This window comes from Rhinolophus sinicus, linkage group LG10, assembly GCF_036562045.2.
Source record: "Rhinolophus sinicus isolate RSC01 linkage group LG10, ASM3656204v1, whole genome shotgun sequence".
In the NCBI taxonomy this organism is placed as follows: Eukaryota; Metazoa; Chordata; class Mammalia; order Chiroptera; family Rhinolophidae; genus Rhinolophus; species Rhinolophus sinicus.
Window position 1 is genome coordinate 11,882,788 of NC_133759.1, and position 20,018 is coordinate 11,902,805.

The following is a 20,018-nucleotide window of genomic DNA, read 5'->3' on the forward strand; positions in this document are numbered from 1 at the left end:
GTCTGCACAGCCAATAACCTTCTCGTTGGGCCAGTCCCTGGGGGTACTTTCCACACTGCACTGTGCCATTGTTGCTTTCAGCTGATGGCACCAGGTGATCAAACACAAAACTGAGAACCCCACCTCCAACCTCACGGCAGCCCTCAACCTCTCTCTCTAGGACCCCTGGATGGTCCCATAAGCCAGCAACTACAGGGTTAACTCCTGGCCAAGGAGGTCCCTGCTCTAGTTCTAAGTTTGTTCTGATTGGTCGGGTGGGCGGAGGGTTGTGTCCCATTGGTTGTAAAATATTTTGAATATCGCCCCCGATTATAATCATCTGCCCACATGTCTGTCTCTTTCACCAGATCAGCATGACTTCCCATAAGAACTGTTTTATTTATTTTTATATTCCCATCACCCAGTACAGGGCGTGCCACATCTAGCAGCTCAATGCTGGAAACAGAAGTGGTATCAAAATGAAAATATCCATTTAATACCAGGGTTAACCAAAGTTTGGCTAAAGTCGGATACTGACTATTGTGCCCATGGCTTAAAACTGAATTGCACAGTGAGTATTTCAAGTCTTGCTTTAACCTTGGGTATAATCTTATTCTAAACTGTAACCTGAATCCATTAGAAAGTTGGGTTCTGAAGATAATATCTTGCAAACTTTGGTTCTTTGAAAGTGGATTTGATGCTTAGAAATGACCCAGATTTTTTCAGAGATAAGTCTGGCAAATTCTAGTAGTTTTTCAATGTGAGAAAGACTGTTTTGGATTATAAATAAGGTACAGGACTCTGAAATAATGAGGTTTTTTCTCTCTTCTTTTGTTTCTGCTCCAAGCTTCACTGGAATGCATTTCTAAAGGATGAAGTCCAAAAGTATTTTGAGCAATGGCAGATTTGTTGAAAATAAGTGCATAGCCACAAATAAATACTGTCTTCCCATTAGGATGTCATACACACACACACACACACACACATATATGTAACAAAAATAACAAATGTTGGTGAGAATACAGAGAAATCTGTACCCTTGGAGTTGTAAACTGTTGGTGGGAATGTAAAACGGTGTGGCCACTGTGGAAAACAGTATGGTAGTTCCTCAAAAAATTAAAAATGGAATTAATATGTAATCCAGCAATTCTACTTCTGGGAATAGACCCAAAAGAATTAAGAGCAGGGACTCAAAGATATATTTGTCCACTCATGTTCATAGCAGCATTCACAATCGCCCAGAGGTGGAAATATTCCAAGTGTCCACCAATAGACGAATGGGTAAACAAAATGTGACATAGTCATCCAATGGAATATTATTCACCCTTAAAAAGGAAGCAAATTCTGACACATACTGCAACATAGATGAATGTTGAGGACATTATTCTAAGTGAAATAAGCTAGTCACAAAAGGACAAACTCTGTATGATTCCTCTTCTATGAAGTATTTGGTGTAGTCAGATTTATAGAGACAGAAGACAGCATGGTGGTTGCCAGGGGTTGGAGGGAGGAAGGAATGAGGAATGATTGATAATCGGCAGAGAGTTTCAGTTTTGCAAGATGAAAGGAGTTTGGTGGATGGAGGGTGGTGATGGCAGCACACCAGTGTGAGGGACTTACTCTCACTGACTACACTTAAAAATGGTTAAGCAGGTAAACTTCATTTTATGTGTGTTTTGCAATAATTTAAAGAAAAGATATACTTAAAAAAATAAATGTACAACTTGAAAGGAAACACTTGTTTGGATGTTGGAGTATGTTTAATATGATCAGTCATAGGAAATTACGGCCACAATTCCCCAACCAGTGGACATACACATGATATTTCCAAATCCTGAGTCTCTCTCTCTCTTTCTCTCTCTCATTAAATGGATACTATGGTTAAGAAACTGCAGAGTACCATATGAAGAACGCTGAATCTTGATGGCAACATATCCTGCCACCCATTTTCTCACTGTTAAAGTTGCTAAATGTCACCTACTACTGTTTTTCTCTCCCGTGAAAGGGTGGTTAGGTATTTTCTGGCACAAGAATGTCACAAGTCAGTGGGTCGTTATCATTCCAGATTGTAGAATGACTCAGTAACTCCAACCAGTACATGCGGCTAAAATAGAAAGGAAGGAGACAGTTGTGCTTCGTGGGGATAAAAACCAACCATCTAAAATTGTTTTCACTGTCAATTTGACTTCGGGTCACATGGAAGTAGATAGAGCCCTGCTCCCCCCACCTCACGCCCCAACCCCACACTCTTGGATGTTCTGCTTTGGTTGGAGACTCTTATGTCTTTAAATCAAGATTTCCCACACACAGCACTGTTGACATTTCCGGTGGGTAATTGTTGTAGGAGCCGTCCTGGGCATTCTGGGATGTTTAGCAGCGTCCCTGGCCTCTGCCTGTTAGATGCCAACAGAAATGCCTCCCTCCTCCCACCTCCCACCTTGTGACAACCAAACTCTCTCTAGACATTGGTAAGTGTCCCCCGAGGGACATCCCCACCCCCACCCACCTTGAGAACCACTGCTGTAAATGAAGGAGAAACCGCTCAGCACCTCTCTGAGAATATCATGGCTTACGTGGCAGAGAATTTGGTTGGCCACACCTGCCACAGCAGTGCAGAGCATTCTGTAAACAGTGTGCTTTTGTGCGGTGCTGGAGGAAAACAGGTCTTTTACCCGAAGGCCATCCAAGCATGACTTTGTGGTGAGAGGCAGCAGTCAGCTAGTTTCCTACTCTTCTGGGACTTTAGTGTGGTTTGAGGGAGGTGCACAGACTTCATGGCCATATGGTTCTGGGCTCAGATCCTGCTCTGTGGGTCTGTTACCTAATCTTTCCGAGCATGGGTTTGCTCTGCATAAATGGGATTCCGGGACCCACCTCATGGTGAAATGAGATGCTGCATGGGGACGTGCTAATGACAAACCCGTACGTCCCCATCTTCTCCCTGAGCCAGTTGCAGCAGGCAGAGCTGGTCCTCTGCTCAGATTCTTTTGAGTCCCCGTTATATTTCCCTGTCCCCTGTCCCCAACATCTGTGTGCTTTTACTCTTTAGGGAAGTCACTCTTCAGAGGACTGCCCTTGGGCTTCCGGGGCCACTTTCCCACACATAGGGAGAGGGAAGTGTCCGGGTGTTCACACCCCCAGTGTCCCCTTATGGCCACTAGCCAGTTGCTGGTGGGTGTGGAAATATGAAGGCTCAGTTCCTTCCCTCAAGATGGATCAAACTCTCACATGTGGTTTACACTCTAGCACTCATGTGGGATTCAGGTCAAGGCTGGAACTTTGCCGGAAATCGCCCCGGCTTTGCTTCTTCCTGTTCCCAGACCTGTTTCCCTATTCTCTTACCCAGTTTCTGGAAGCACTTCCTCTGTCAGTGGCCTGCACACGCACCATCATCTCAGGGCCTGCTTCTGGGGAACTGTGGAGTCTCCCCAAATGGCATCCGTCGAGTCCTTCCTTCCCCACCCATGCATATCGTCCTCACACTGCGGGGGGAGTTCCTTGGTTCCCTCCCCCGAGTCTGGGCTGGACCTAGCGACCTGCTTACCCAGTGGAGAGCAGCAGAATGATGTTCTGAAATTGCTGAGGCTCGGTCGTAGGAAGCCCAGTAGCTTCCACCTGGGTCTCTTGCTCCCTCTTGGAACCCACGCTTGTATTCATCTTTTGTTACCGGTATATATTGACTATTGCAATTTTAATACGGTTTTTTCCTTTCTTAAAATGTGTGTATGTTTTTTAAGCACCCTTTGTATGTACCATATCTTCTTTATCCATCTATTGATGGGCACATAGAAACAGAGACCAAAGGGATGGTTGTCAGAGGGGAGGGAAATGGGGGATGGGTGAAAATGTAAAAGGGAATATAGTCGATAATATTGTGATAAGTTTACACTGTGACCGATGATTCCTGGAATTAGTACAGTGATCATATTGTAAGGTATAAAAATGTTGAATCATTATTTTGTACACTTGAAACTAATATAATATTGTATACCAATTATACTTAAACAAACAAACAAAAAAAGATCTGAGGTGGAGGAAGTGGGTATGAGTGGGGTCCAAGGTGAGATTTTGGGGACCAGGGAAGAAGAATGTAATCCTGGGCTGATGTGTGTCTTACTTAACCCTGATTAATCTCCAGTTTGTGTGTGTGTGTGGGGGGGGGATGGGGTGTAAGCAAAACAGTAACAGGTAATGGAAGGAAACTGTGACATAAAGAATCTCTCTTTACTCCTCACATCTGTTAATGGCAAGACTTATGCCAGAGGCTTGGATGTGAGGGGAGGGGGACTGAGGTTTCATTTCTTCTGTGGTGTGTCCAAAGTCATAGCCAAGCATGCCTGATTTGTCACTGGTAGAGGTGGCACTGGCTCATGTCCTCCTCCACTGGCTTCTGAGAGCATAGGTTTTGGGAAGGAGACGACAGGTGAGGGGATTTGTAGCTTAGAATGAACTTCTACCCCATGTCAAGTTCTCCATCCAAGTGCAGCTCAACTTCTGGATTAACCTTGTCACTAACCCAGTGAGGGACGTGAGGCCAATGCCCTTCAGAGGACTTGAGTCAGAAGTCTTAGTTTATTCATACACACTAGGATGAGATTAGGCCCAAATGAGCCTCCAGTGATGGGAAGTAATGTAGCCACCACACTTAGTAACTTGGGGGACACTATTCCAGTCTATATGAACTGGAATTGAGCAGTGCACAACCTGTGCAGCTGTGCTCAGTGGCCCTGGCGGAAAAGGAGTCTCTACAGACTTCTGTGAACAGCACTGAGCCAGGGTCCTAGAAGATGGTTTGTATGTTTCCTCAAAACCCTGATCATGCCAGTCGCCTGCTCCTCATCTTAGTAGAAGTCCTTAATATTGCCCCATGACCTGGCTTACATAATCGGGCTCCTTACTTCTTCTCTGTCTTCATCTCCAAATTCTCCTGTCCTAACTCACTGCTCCAGTCACACTGGCCTGCTTGCTGCTTTTCAAACACACCAGGGGGCTTCCTTTCTTGGGGCCTTTTCCCCTTCTACCTGGAATGCTCTTCCCCTAGATATCTGCATGGCACACTGTATTCCAGTCCTGTGCTCAAACATCACCTCCTCAGGGAGGCCGTCCTTCACCCCTCTGCCTAAATACTGTCCCTGGCACTCTCTGTTTCTATACACGCTTGGTTTTATATCCTAACATTTATCACTGCCAGACGGTATCTTGCATTCTCTTTTGTTTATGGAGGGCAAGGTCTTTGCTTGTCTTTTCACTGATCTATCTTCAATCCCTAGAACAATGCCTAGACTATACAGAGGGTGCCAAAAAAATGTATATACATTTTAAGAAAGGCGAAAACTGTATTAATTGTAATACCCAATATATACCAATAACAAAAGATGAATACAAGTCATGTGTGACTTCTGCAATTACAAGAGGTGCTCAAAGTGGTTACCATCAGCATCCAGACACTTCTGATTCAGCGAACTTGTGTTTGAGCATAGATAACATCTCTTAAAAGGTGTATGCAGTTTTTTGGCACCCTGGTATAGAAGCCCCCAACACATATTGGATGAATAAATGACTGAATGCCCCTCAGGCCTGCTGGTTGTGTACTGTATGACTTTGGACAAGTCTGGGGTCCCTCTGAGTAGCACATCTTTCCATGAGGAGGTGAAAATACCCCCTGAGCTCTTCAGTCATGGCTGGGCGTTGTGTTTCCTTCCTCTTTTGGACAAAAGGTGATAGGAAGATACTAGACCTTGCATGGCATGTTGGATGTGTCCAGAAGTGAAGGAAGGAAGCAGAAAAAAATAAAGAGATGGAGAATGAGGGATAATGTAGAAAACGCTGGCTCATGCTGACTTCTCGGCCAGTTGGCATAAAAACGTCCTCCCAGGTGGCTATGTCAGAGGCAGGCAGAGAAATCTCACCAGTCAGAGTGGGATGCAGCTTAGGCATCAGGGGACGTTCAGAGGCTCCCGAGTGGCCAAGGTGGTGGACAGTGGCACAAGGTGTCCATCGATGCAGTATGGATTCACATCATAATCGATATTCTTACCGATTATTAGATGAAGGAGAAAGCCTCAATCTGACACTGATATGCTTTACTCCCTCTTTCTAATCTCTCTTTGCAATAATGAGGCAACAGGCCTTATGCTCAGAGCCTGAAACAGACAAAATTTCTCGACGGAAATTAGTGATTTCCTTTTACTTGTATTACTTATTTTTTGGGTGTGAGTTTATGCTCTATCTATGGCAAGTGATACTGAATTCTGGCTTCTTCTGAAAAGCCAGAAGTTCTGGCAAGCCCAGACCTTCTTTCTTTCCCTGCCACAATTTACTGCAATGAAGAATGGCCCCTCAGATGGGTGGGCAGTTCTACAGAATCACCCCCACTCACTTTTTGTCTCACAGCTGCCACCTCACTCACTTTATGGCGAAACAAATGCTAAGAGGTTAAGGCTGGCCCCAGTCACAGAGAGTATGTTAGCTCAGGTGTGTTTGTTCTTATCCATTGGAGGATGGATTCTTAATCATACCTGGGCATCAGCATTGACAGGGCAGCTTTTAAAAAATACATACATGAATCGTTTGGAAGTTCTTCAGGTGTTTCTGATAAACACTGCCTGTTTGTTTATATTTCATAGGCCTGTAGTAAGAGGCGTCAAAAAAGTTTGCCTATTCACCTATCCCCTTTCTCTAAATATTTGTTAGGTTTCTTTGCTAGTAAGCAATAGAAACTGACACTTGTTAACTTAATTAAAAATGAATGTATTGGAAGGATGTTGGGTAGTTGATTGGATTATAGGAAAAGCTGGGCAAGCAGGCTATGGGAACCAGGAGACCCATGAAAATCTTAGTCAAAGCGGATGAGCCATCTTGTTTGGAGTCTTTCCATTAGATGTCTTAACTCTGTGTATCTCCACTCAAATTTCTAATTTCCAGAAGAGTCCCAATGGTCTCAGGTCGGCCTTGTTCCCATCACTCTGCTAAATGGGGTGGTGGGACATCTGGACCAATTAGGACCCCAAAGGAAAAGCTGAGTTTTATTAGCAAGAAAAGAGGAAAGGGTGCCCAGAAGTTGTAAACAGGAGACTCCTACTATGTTCTGTGAGCATCTCTTCAGAGACAACTGAAACTGTAAGTTGTTGCCCTTTCGGCTTGTTTTAGGAGCACTGGATGGGGGGTGATTTCCTACTGAGTCTTTGAGATATTGATGAGAGGCCAACATTTTCAGAGGGAACATTGCATGATTTAATTCCATGCGATGGAAACTACGTTTCTTGACTCTTCTCTATGACTCCGGAACCCAATTCTCTAGCAGGTTTAGGAAAAAGCACCAGTCATCCATTTGGAGACCCATCTTCGTTAGTCTTTTGAGACTCAGATAAGCAAATTTTGATTTTGCCATGGTTCTCAGAATCTGTGCTAAACCAGGGACGGGATTGTGTATCTCAAGGGATGAGACCTTAGCTGGTGGATCCAGGGGATACCTGAGTGGGACAGATTTGAATAGGACGCTTGTTGGGATGAGAAATGAATCCAAGTCTTTTCAAGGTTGGTTCTGCTTGTCACGCTGGATTTTGGCTTTGGCTCGTTATTTACAACCAGAACTATGTGAGTCGTCTTTCTTCACTTAGACTGCCAGGATGTCTTGAATTAGAGCAACTGCGCAGGATGTTGGTGAGATCTTTTTCTTCCCAGCCCACATAGCCTATTGCAATTCTTCCGTTTGCCTGTATGTGCTGCTCAGTGCACTCTTGTGTTATATGCATTTACTATTATCAGCTTCATTCCCTTTGTGGAGACAAGCTGGGAAGAAATAACATGGCCTCTCCTCTGATAGCTATTAGCTGGGCGTTCTCAGGAAAGACATTGAAATTCTTTGCGCTTCATTTTTCTATAAAATGCCCTGCCGACTTCACTGGGTAGTTTTAAGGGTCAAGGAAATTAATGTGTGTGAGAGAGATTTGTGCAGCAGTATAATTCTACAAAGTATTATTACACGTTGTAACAGCAGCACAATTAAGAGTAATGTTCGGATGGGACACAGGCAGATTCTCCTTCAGTTCTGAAACTCAGCCAAGCAAAAGGAGAGAGAAAACCAGGAGGCCAAGGTGATACTTCCAAAGTCAGGAGAGAGAGGCCTTCAGCCTTGGGCCTTTCTGAATCACGTCACCCTCTGTTGCCTCTGGCTGCTGTAAAGCTACTCAGCTCTTTTTGCATGGTGAGCACTGGCCTCATGGTAATACTTGGGCTCTTGAGCTGAGGAATTCCACTTTTCATAGCAACACATACACTCACATTCCTGCCCTGAGAATCTGGGCAACTTGGAGGATGGACCCCAGAGCTGCTCAGCACACCAGGTCAAAGCTGGGGGAGGCTTAGTGATGGATCTGGGGGTTGCCTGACCCAACACTCCTTTGTCACCCTGGTGTCCTGTTGGAAACCTGAATACTTGGAAAAGAAAGAAGCAGTTTTAAGGGCCTCTTGGCTTACACGAAATCTGTCCCGTTTCATTTAAGAAAGTCTCCCATCTTACTATGCAATCAATTTTGGAAAGAGACATCTCTCTACTTGTAAAAATTGTTCATATTTTCCCAGGCATAAAAAATATCATGTTTGTCTTTTAAATAGTTTTGGGGGAGAGTTTTCTCCTTTGATAGGGTTTGACACAAGTGTCAGCACCACGCTGAAACAAGCTCCTCCTGGCCTGCGCTGATTTTAGAGCTGTTCATCCACCCATGTGGACACTCCGCAAGGTGCCTCTAAGGAGGTAAAGACTGTCCAGAGAGTGCCACTGGTGAGCTAGTGAGGGTGGCAGTTCAGGGACAGAGGAAAGTCTGCCCCCAATGATAAGCCACAATTCTTCATGATCCCTCCCTCCCTTTTCACACAAAACTAGCCTTTATTGGTGGAAGTGGACTATAACTGTGGGTGCCCTGGCCTGACAGTCCACTTAGCAACCCTTTAGACTAGTGTTCTTAAGGATCTGTTCAATGTTTACATAGCAGGGACAGGAAGAGGTTGATTTCCTAGTAATACAAGTGTTGCCTAAAGAAGGATGCATACATTCATTCCCACTGGGTCGAGTTTGAAGAAATTCAGGAAAAATATTTCACACTTTTTGGGGCTCTTCTTTTTGAAGAAGTTAATTAAGATTTCTCGCCAGTAAATTCTGCATATGGAAAAAAATCAATAGGTTGAAAAAAATCATAGAGGACTATAAGACTTAAAGTATAAAATAAGACATCCCTCCCTGCTCCCAAATACCCAATGGCAACCACTTTCACCTCTTACTTGTTTCTCCCCTAAATAATATGCACGTTGTTATTATGATGTACATTATATTATTGTACTATTTCTTCTTTAAAATTTTTGGTTCTTCCCTTTGTAGTTGAGCTAGAGTTGACATATGACATAGTATCAGTTTTAGGTCTACCATGATTTGATATATGTATATCTCGTGGAAATGTTCACTGCAGGAAGCTTAGTTAACATCCATCACCACCCATATTACAATTTTTTTCTGGTGATGAGAACTGTTAAGATTTGCTTTCTTAGCAACCTTCAAATATACCATACACTATGGTTAACCCTGCCATACGCGATGTCACCGCGCTATACATTAGATCCCTAAGACTTGTTTATCTTCTAACTGGAAGTTTGTACCTTTTGACCAACTTTTGTACCTTTGACCAAATATTACACTATCTCTTGATGTGTTAGTTTGTATGCTATTGATTGATTTCTTTTATAATAATTGAGAATCAAACATCCTAGCACACTTTACACAGTCCCTCCCCATCACTCCCAATACAGCACAACTTTTGGATCACCGAACAAAGATTTGGTTATCACAAATCTTTGTGTCCCTTGTTAGGACTATGAGAATATTGCTCACTGAGGAATCAAATCGTGTAGTGTGATTATGTTTCCATGTTAGAAAAAGTGCGCCATTTCCCCCCTTGGCTTACTTTTCTGTTATCCATGCCAATACCTCCATCTCCGACCCCTGCCCATTTCGCCTAAGAAAGACTCTCCTGTGTCAAGCTCATCAATATGTCCCTGAAATACATCCTATAATCCATTATGCCCTTCCCAATCTCCTGTTGTTGCTCTCTTCTCTTTGTCCCCCTCTGTCTCAGCTTCTTTCTAGGACTAGGACAGATCTGTTATCCTGGCATGCCCTGTCACTACCCCCTTTAATTGCTCTGTTGCTCCTTCTCCACATCGATTTTTTTTTTCCATTTTGCCAGGACATCCTCCAGGAGCTTCTGAAGAAAGGATACCTGGGAGATAAATTTTTTGAGTCATTATATGTCAACATGTCTTTATTTTATCTTCATACTTGGGGGTGACTGTCTGGACATAGAATTCCAGTTGATTTTTCTCACCATTCTCACCTTTGTAACCCCGGTGCCTAGTACAGTGCCTGGCACATGGCTGCCCTTCAAAATCCTGGTGGGATGACTGAATGGAGAACTCAGAATTCAAACTCAGGGCTATAGACCTCAAAGCCAGATCAGTTTATGTGTTTTGTTGCCTCTGCTGAGGTGGACAGCTAGATGGTTAAGGAATTCCTGGCTTCATCCTCACCTGGCTATGGCCTCCTGGCTAATGTGAAAAAAATCCTAGGAATTGTGTCTTAGCTGAGAAGAGCTCAGTGGCCTTCAAGCAGTCAGAGCTAGGAGCAAACTTATTAGGAATATAGAGATAGGGTATGGTAAGCTTAAAAACATGGATTCTAGAGCCGGATAGGTAGGTTGGCACCCCAGATGCCTTCCTAGCTGAAGGCTTTGGGCAAGTTTCTTAACCTTTCTGTGCCTCAGTTTCCTCATCTGTAAAGTGGGCAACACAATGATCTCACTTCGTGGGATTATTGTGAAGAGTAAATGAGAAAATCATGGAAAGCTCTTAGAAGAAGGCCAAGAAGATAATAACTGTTCAGTAAATCACAGTTGATATATATCCTTGAGGGTTTCTTCTGTCCATCCCATGCCCCACCCTTTTGTTCCCCGCTTCCTCATTCTGGCCAAGTGCTCAAGTAGCAAACATTTGGAACTTGGGATCAAAGAGTTTGAGCAGCTCACCAACTGTGTGATTGTGGACAAGTCACAGGACCTCCCCGAGCCTCCACTTCTTCACCAGGAAACAGTGGGCTCCTTCCCCACCTGCCACTGCAAGTTCAGATTCTTGGGGGACACCAGTGTTATTTACAGTCGTCCCACAGAGGGGCCTGTGCTGACGCTGGGAACCCCTGCTCATGCTCCTGGCCCATGCTTCTCCAGTGTGTGTGGACATCATTCCCAACTACCAGAGCCTGTGTTACTTTTCCTGAACGTTTCTTCTGCCCACCAAAGTCCATTTGACCCATTCATGTGAAAGGCTGGACATGCTGAGAATTAACACTCCCCTTTCTCCCTCCATCCACCCTCCCACTTCAACCCAAGACTGTAGGAGTTGGTGTAAAAATGCCCCAGCTAATCTGAGAATAATCCAATGTCTGTGTTCTACACCAGCTCCCAGTTTCCCAGGTGGTTAAACTCTGTGACCCACAGTCAAATGGTCAACCCTGCACCATTTATTGGCTGTTTTTCCTTTCCCGTCTACGTAGCTTTCTTACTCACTCTTATTCCAAACTAAATTACTTGCATTTGAATCTTTTTCTCAGGGTCTGCTTCTGGGGGATCCCACGTCTGACAGAATTACTAGGTGATGCTTCTCAGTTTCTCGGAAGGCTGGCATTATAAGTGGTGGCTTGAGGCAGTGCTGTCTCCCTGGGAAAAGTCTGCTCCATCCCTGCAGGAGGTAGCGCGTTTCAGGTTTGAACCTACTGCATGGGTGTGTCTGACCAAAGACGGGTACAGCCTCATGTGGGAAGGTGCAGGTGACACCTTCTCCCATGGACATGTGAGGCCTGGACCATGTGAATAAAGGCCATATACCAAGTGATGATGAGGCCTGGCACAAATTTGAGCCATCCCAGAGTGTCTTTATCTTCTGTCAGGAATCAGCCTTGACGCCCTCACACCCACCTGTCCATTGGCAAGCCCCTGAAGGCAGATGGGCCTCTCAGAGACTGCAGCCCTCCACTCTCCAGTTCACGTGGGGCCCTTCACCATGGCCTTGATAAGCAGGACAGCTGAGGCTCACGAGTGGGAGATCATCATTAATCAATTAATCACAGGGTTATTCTTTATTGGCTCCTTCATGGTTAATCATGGGAATTAACAAGAGGGTGTGTGGCTGAGAGCCTGCTCTTTATTTTAATAGCTGTCTTACATGTTGGGGGGAAACACAGAGAAAGAGCTGAGTTGGACTGAAATAAACCCAAGCGTAGCTTTCAGCCAAGTGTAGCATGTGGCATCTGGAGAGCTTGGCTGGCAGCATGGAGGAGGCCTGGGATGCTGCAGGAAGGAGTCCCAGGTGAGGGGCATGGGCAGGTGATTCCTGCCCACTGAGCTGACCTGTGTAGAGGAAAGCCTCCCCCAATGTGGTCTATTGTCTGCCTAATAAGAATTCTTGACCATCATATGTCTTTTGATTATTTTGTTCCTTCTTTCTCTTCTCTATTCCTTCTCCTTCCTCCCAGCATAACATGCAACAAGTTGTTCTTCAAATATTGGGTCACTCTGACATCTGATGAGTATTGTTTTGTTGTGATCTGGGCAGCTGGGTTGTATGGTCCTCAGTCCTGACAGTCAGTTGTTGGAAAACGCAAGGTCCGCACGCTGTGAGAGGGCAGAGATGGGAAGGACCACTGCAGACCATTTCCTTTGTGCCCAGGGCGAGAAGGCACTTCCTACGAGCAAGGAGAAGCTGTCACCTTTGGAAGTGTACCTGTGTCTCCAGCAGGTAAAGACGGGCTGTTCCCGTCAGTGCCAAGTGCTGAATCCTAACCAAGGAAAACAGAAAAAAGTAGCTCTCCAGCTTTTCTCCCATAGTGTCCAGCGTAGGGAGCTCTTTGAAGTGTTAAACATGATTAGGAGACAACGTTATTTAACTCCTCATGAAGTGAACAGTCTCCTTTCAGAGAATGGCAAAATAGGGTAGAAGGCAGAAAGCTTTCAGAGGATAAAGAGCAAAGAACAAGGAAGAGAAAAATAGAGAATATCTGATTGGCGGGGGCCACATAGCCTCCTTTTGGGGTGAGAAGTCTCATCAAGGCTCGGCCTTACGTTTGGGGATTGGCTGACCCGATATGTGCATTTCCGATCAAGTGGAGCATTGACAGGGACAGGCAAGTTACCGAGGTGTTGGTTTGCTGACGTGGCGCCTGGGCAGGAGAGGCTCCATTTGGGCCCTAGGAGGTTATTTCGACAGAAGCAATGACTGAGCGTCTCGCTGGAAAGGACAGCTACGGCATGCAGCAGTCACCAGTTCTATGGAGATACACATCTGACTGTCCAGAATCTCAAAGCCCTCTTGCAGTAGGCCCACCTCGTCCCTGTGCTCTGCCATGGAGGGGCCCAAGTGCGTGAGACGGACTGTGGGGTCCTCGACCAAAGCCACTCCTGCTGAGGATTACCTGGAATTTTAGCTGCTTATTTCATCTTCTGGCAGTCTTGCCCGTTTTAGTCCCAGCTTCTGGGAGTCCCTAACCTCCAGGTCCAGAGACCCCATGGCTGGTGCCTTCCCAGCCTGCTATCGTGACCCCCCAGCAGCTTGGACGCACCCTTCTGCCTTGCCCTTGCCAGCTGTCGGGCTGCCCAGGCACCCCTCATGCCCTCTGAAAGCCCTTTGAGGTGCATTTCTCACTGCGCTGACCTCCGCCCAGCCTGCCTGGCTCCTCTCGGCTTCATGCAGCCCAGAGAGGCTCTTAACCCTGCAACCTGAGCCTCCAGCGACTATGCAAGCCAAGCCTTGGGGAGAGGAGTGGACAGGACCTGTGCAAGGAGGTCCTACTCAGCCACTTCCCTTCACCACCATCCCCTCTGCCTCCTTGGCCCAGCAACTCCCCTGCTGCACCAAGGATCCCTTCCTGGGTGTTGCCAGCTGGCTTTGCCTGTGTTTGCTTCCTCAGCCAGTGGGGCTTCTTTGTAAGGATTCCTTTTCTTTTGGGGGTAGGGGTCCAAATTCTCTCTCTTAGGAGAGGAGACCCCTCTGGTATTATTTGGGCTGGGGCTTGCCCTTGTGTAAGAAAAGGATCCATGTTTTTGCCTTTGTTTATCTGAGATAAAGAGTAATCAGTATTAGTCCCTGAGCCTACTGCTACAGGCTACAGAGATACAGGAATCTGCTACCTATAGCAGTTATCCATTGCTGTGTAATGAACAATGTCAAGACTTGGTGGTTTAAAACAATAGCCATTCATTTGGCTGATGGCGCTCTGAGTCAGCAGTTAGGGCTGGACTCAGTTGGATGGTTTTTCTGGTCGTGCTTGGGCTCACTGATGAGTCTGTGGTTGGCAAGTCCACTGATCAAGTATTGTTTCATTCACATACCTGGTGGTTGTCTGGTTGTTGACAGGTGTCTACATCATGTACCTTCTTCTGTTTAGGCTCAAAATTAGCGCCATGTCACGTCTGCTGCCTGTTGGTCAGAGCAAGTACAAGGCCAGCCCTGATTCAAGGGGAGAGGATAGAAGATACCTGGAAAGTTATAGTGCAAAGGTACATGGATAGGAGAAGGATGGAGAATTGTGGACAGTTCTGCAAACAACTGCCTACCACACTACCACTGTATTGCCTCTTCTCTTAATAAAAGGCATGGTGATATTGAAGCGGCACTGTTCTCTAAGTCCAGAATTTTCTCTACAGCTTTCTTTCCACCTCTAAGCAATGCTCCCCATAATGCAAGAAGTGGGTGCTGGAGGTGGGGATGCTACGAAACAGTGTTGCAGCACCACAGGGATCTCAGAGCGAATTAGACAGTCCCTGGAGAGGCTTACAGCCTTCCTTGTGGGGATGGAAATAGGTAAAAACAAATATTCCAAAAACAATTCCTCAGGGTCTGTGGTAACGTGAGGTGGGGAAACAGAGCAGGCTTCCCCCTCCCCAATTATTTTTGACTTATTGTTTTGAAATAATTTCAGACTTGGAAAAAAGTTGCCAAAATAGTACACATAGATCCTGCACACTCGTCACTCTGCTTCCCTTCATGATCAAAACCAAGAAATTCACATTTGCTGTAACCCTATTAGCCAGGCTATAGACTTTATTCATCTTTTTGCCAATTGTCCCACTAATATCCTTTTTCCATCCAGGAGCCCACATGCAGTTAGCTGTCCTGTCTCTCAAGCCCCCTGTAATCTGGGACACTTCCTTGTCTTTCTTTGCCTTTTACGACCATGGTACTTTTGAAGGATGCTAGCCAGTCATTTTGTAGGATGTTTCTTAATATGCATTTATATGATATCTTCTCGTGATTAGATCGAAGTTACACATTTTTGGCAGCGGTATTACCAAAGTGATATTGTGCCCTTCCCGGGGCATCATGTCAGGAGGGGCATGATGTCAGCTTGTCTTATCATGGGTGATGTTAGCTTTGATCACTTAGTTAAGGGGGCATCTGCAAGTGTCTTGTCTCTCAGCATACATCTGTCCACTAATTTTAGCATCAGCATTTGATTATTGCCTGCAACCATGATGAACGTGGTGGTTGACAAGTGGCAATCTTCTATTTCCATCACTCCTTGTGCACTTATTAATTAGAATTCTACTGTAAGGAAGAGCTGTCCTTTCTCTGCTATTTATTTATTTATTATTTATTTATTCAAATTCTTACATCAGTGTGGACGTTTGGTTGTTTACTTGACGTTATCAGTGAGAATCGTGATTGTCACTATTTGTTTGTTAGAGCAGGCCCTTTCAGAAGGTCAGGAACCTCATAGCACTTTAATGGTCTGTAATACACTGCTCGCTTCCTCCAGGGTATGTGGCCTGGAGCGCAGGGCCTGCATCAGGTGAGGGTCTGCATCTCCCAGGCCACGCCTTACACCAGGTACTGAATGAGAGAATAAATGAATGACTGGTCTCAGTGGCTGGAAGTAGAGCAAAACTAAGGGGTCCAGGGCCCGTCAGCTCTGAAAGGTTTATGGTGCCTTTTTCCCCAAGCTTGATTAGTTAAAACCAAATAAAAGCAAAAATCAAATGCGTAAGGAAGGCCAAACCAGTTTAGAGTTTTCCCACGTTGGCTAGTTAGCTGTCTTCGTTTTTTTGTAAATGTCAAAATGGTTTAAAAAGAGCTGTTGGTTGTCTCTTCTGGTGCCCCAAATGTGTGCTGGGTCTGCCTATTTGATCATCTTCTTTGCTTAGAGGAGTTGGAGATGACATCACGGGACAGGGGACATTTGAGGGGGGTCCTAAAGGGTTATGAGTGGCCCTTTAACAGGTAGAGAAAGGGGAAGAGTATCCCACACAGAGGAAATAGTACATGCAAAGCCCAAAGGAGTGAAATGGTGACATTTCGGCCAAATGGTCAGTAGAAGAATGGCAAGGCATGACTCTTGGGTGGGAAATTAGCGTAGAAACTGAAACGGGCCTTGGAAAATCATACTAAGGAATTTGGACTTGATCCTATCGATAATGGAGTACGAAAAGAATTTCTAAATTAGGCATCAATGGGATTCGTTCATTCATTTAAGAAAAGCTGATTGAGTATCTGCCAACTTTCAGGTCCCAGTGCTACAGTTCTGGAAAAGGCCCAGTGTTCGTCCTCATGGAGCCAGGAAGGAGAGAGTGTGTCAGCAAACATATCACATAATAGTAAGTGTTTCTACCAAAGCTGTGTGTTTTGGGAAGAGAGTCCAACGAGAGAGGTGAACTGGCAGGGAGGAAGTAACTAATCTCCTTCCTTTGTAATGCTCTGCTTTGCTTGGATACAATTCTAGTTCCACAGATGCTGGAGGAAAGGAGAAAGGATTCCTCAGCTCCAGGAAGTCCTGTAGGCAGTCTGGGGTGAGGATGGGGCTTTACATCCAGGCAGCTCCTTCTGTAAAATGAGGAGAGACCCTGCCTCTAAAAAAGTCTTTATGACTACGGTGTTGGGGCAAAGACTTCTGGACCCTTTGGGGCTTGATACCTGGAAACCCAGGAGAAACCCAACAGCAAGAGCTGTGGTGTAGTAAGGGGAGGGTTTATCTGTGAAATGTATTAGGTTGGTGCAAAAGTAATTGCGGTTTAAAAGGTTAAAAACAATTGCAAAAACTGCAATTACTTTTGCCCCAACCTAATAGATGCCCACTCTTTATTTTGAAGCGAGAACTCTGAACACAGATGATAAGGGTCACTGATATTTGCTGTGGGTACCTTTCCCATATCCCCTCTTCCTTACCTTTGCAATGGATTTCCAAGAGTCAGCACCTTCATCTCCTGGCAGGAGGTGTCCTCTGCAGCCGGTGTGCACAAGCTCCGAGCGCTGGAGAATTAACGCCCTCCTTCCAGCATCCCTCAACCAAGGACTGGCAGGAGTGGGTAGACAAATACTCCAGCTCCCTCACCCTTCGGGTGTAATAACTCTCAGGTGCGGGTTCTTCACTGTCTCTCAGAGTTGCCCAGGTGTACTAAGCCCCAGGTGCCCACAGCGGTGACACGCTGGGTAACTCACCCTTTATTGTCTGCCTGCTCTCATCTCACTTCTTGACAGCTGTTATCTGGGATCCCTTCCCAAATAAACTGCCTGCACTGAAATCCTGGCCTCAAGGTCCGCCTCTGGACAAATCTCCATGAAGAAGACCCGCCACGTGTGTAGTTTAGAGAAAGGATCTTGTCATTTGCATTTATACCCCGGCTCCCTGCTGCTAGGGTAGGAGTGAGTGGTTGTCAATAGGGGCACATCAGCCAGGGAGGCTGGCAGCCAGCCTCTCTCCACTGCACTTGCTGGTGCCACCTGCATCCCTTCAAATTTGTCAAACACCAGCCCTCTGGCTCTGAAGCCCCAGGAAGGGAGAGATCACATCAGAGGATGAGCTTAGGCAGGGTCTACTGCAAACAGGCAAGACTGACAGCAAAGAAATCCATGGCTCATTCTTTCAGTCATTTCCTTGTAAATAGCAATGAGCACCTTGGCCTTTTTTTTTTTTTTTTTTCAGTCTAATCACTAAGAACTCCCCTCAGGTGGGTACTTTTTTAGAGCATAATAGGAAGTATGATGTCTTGTGAGAGGCGCCAGAATCACTTGGAGAAAGGCAGCTCTGGGATTGAAGGAGGAGGTGACAAGTTCCTGGGAATATTAAAGATTAACACCAAATACTTTGTTGCTATTTAACTCTCCCACGATTCATGTTGCTGGAGCGGAAACAGAACATTTCTTTCCCTCCCTTCTGTTTATTCCTTCCCTTCTCTGTTCTGAGGATTCAGAAGCGGTGGATGTCAGATGCCAACTCCTTAAGGGCTGAAATGGTTTTATATAATAACAGAGAAAGGGAGCCTACAAAATGAAGAAAGAATCTAATTCAGCGCTTGGGCTGAAATGGGAACTGGAAACGAGGGTGGGGGGAGCTATCCTTAAAAATAGCTCACTCAGAGAGAAGAATGCGGCTTGTCTCCAGCGGCAGGCGCAGCCCTCGGTGAATTATAGGAACCAACTGTAGGCCTTGTGTGTTCGCTTTTGAAATGTTGATCATGGCTGAAAAGGAGGCGGGTGAATGGAAGGCTGCTGGTGACTGACAGTGGGAGCAGCCCTTGGCAATGGAGGAGCCTGTCAGGCCTTGGTCCGCTGCCTGGGCAGGCCGCACGCTGCCTGGATACATATGCCCTGGACCCTTCTACTGGCTATTGATGCAGCTCCCATCACTGAAACTTCCAAGCTTTCCAAGAGGTGTACACACGTCTCTAATGGAGGACAGAGACGGAGCCTAGGGGAGCCCAGGGAAAGGGAGCCAGGGGAGGGCAAATGAAGAGAGAAGACGGAGACGGGAGGTAGCGATGGATACTTCACACACCCAATAGCCCAGAGAGATACAGAGGAGAGATGGGGAGAGGGGTGGGGGAGGAAGAGAAACTAAATGCAGACAGAAGTGCATGGGAGAAGCAGAGAGAAGCTGGACAGACACAGAGTCAGAGGGAACTGGAAGAGAAGGAGGCAATGGGTTTATTACTGAGTAATGAGAAGACGTGGGCAGAGCACCCTCCCCCAGGCTGGAGGTTCCATTCTTCCTATGCCCCAGCCCTTCCTGTGTTTACACGAGGAGCCAAGAGTGATTTTGTTTTGTGGTCATCTTTGCTTCTGATGGACAACTCTCAGGAAGACTGCAAATCCTGTGGTGACTGAAGGCCTTCATGGCAGTCTTCCACCTTGGCAAGTGGTAACAGCTGCCTTAGCTTTTCTGCCCAGGGGATTGCGGGATCTCTGCGCCCACCCTCTTTCCTCTCTGGAAACGGCATCCCCTCAGACTTCCCCAAACTGGGCAGTGGCCCCTGATTCCTTTTTCCCAGCCCTGAGATGCCTGAGAAGGTACGCATGCAGACAGACAAGGTGACCCGGAGCCCTTGCTGTAGCATCTTCCAAATCTAAACCCACAAGGAGGAAGAGTGGAAAGGGGGTGAGAGCTCTCTCCTGCATTCCTGGGATCTGGCAGAGGGGGATCTGCCCCACTGTTGGGGGGCACCGGGCCGATGTCCCCTGGGCGCTCACCATTCCCATACCTGCTGCCAGACTCTGATCTCAGGTCTGTGTGTCCCTCTGCTTGAGGACTTGGACCTCAAGAGTGTTTGGCCTGTCTGGGAGCAGTCCTCAACCAATGCCTGGTGGGTAAATGTCCCAGCTTCCTCGTTCCTTGGGTGGCACAACTCTGAGGTGTGTCCTATACAATTTCCCAAAGATCCCAGGTGCCCACAGAGGGGACCTGCTCATTAACACTCCCTGTATTGTCTTTCCTTCCTTTCCTATCTCACTTTCCCTGCTGTCCTTCTGGAGCTTTCTGAGATCACCCCTCAGGTAAACCAAATGCCATCGAATTCTAATCTTCTGGGGGAACATAGCCCAAGACAGCGGCAGTGTGGTTAGAGCCATTTCCTCACAGCTCATGCGAATTGGGGGGAATGTAAAAGGCCGTGTCACCACAGTATAAAGCATTACATATTATTCTTGTCTGGGTTTCCTGGAGACCACCCAGG

General features: G+C 46.2%; 1 protein-coding gene across 1 annotated transcript in view; it reads left to right on the forward strand.

The window, feature by feature from the left end:
* ULK4 (unc-51 like kinase 4) overlaps nt 1-20,018 on the forward strand; it is a 650,099-nt gene that overhangs the window by 477,889 nt on the left and 152,192 nt on the right. The window contains exon 38 of the mRNA XM_074312876.1: nt 16,578-16,667. Coding sequence (XP_074168977.1) covers nt 16,578-16,667 — 90 coding nt within the window. The remainder of the gene's footprint in view (nt 1-16,577; nt 16,668-20,018) is intronic.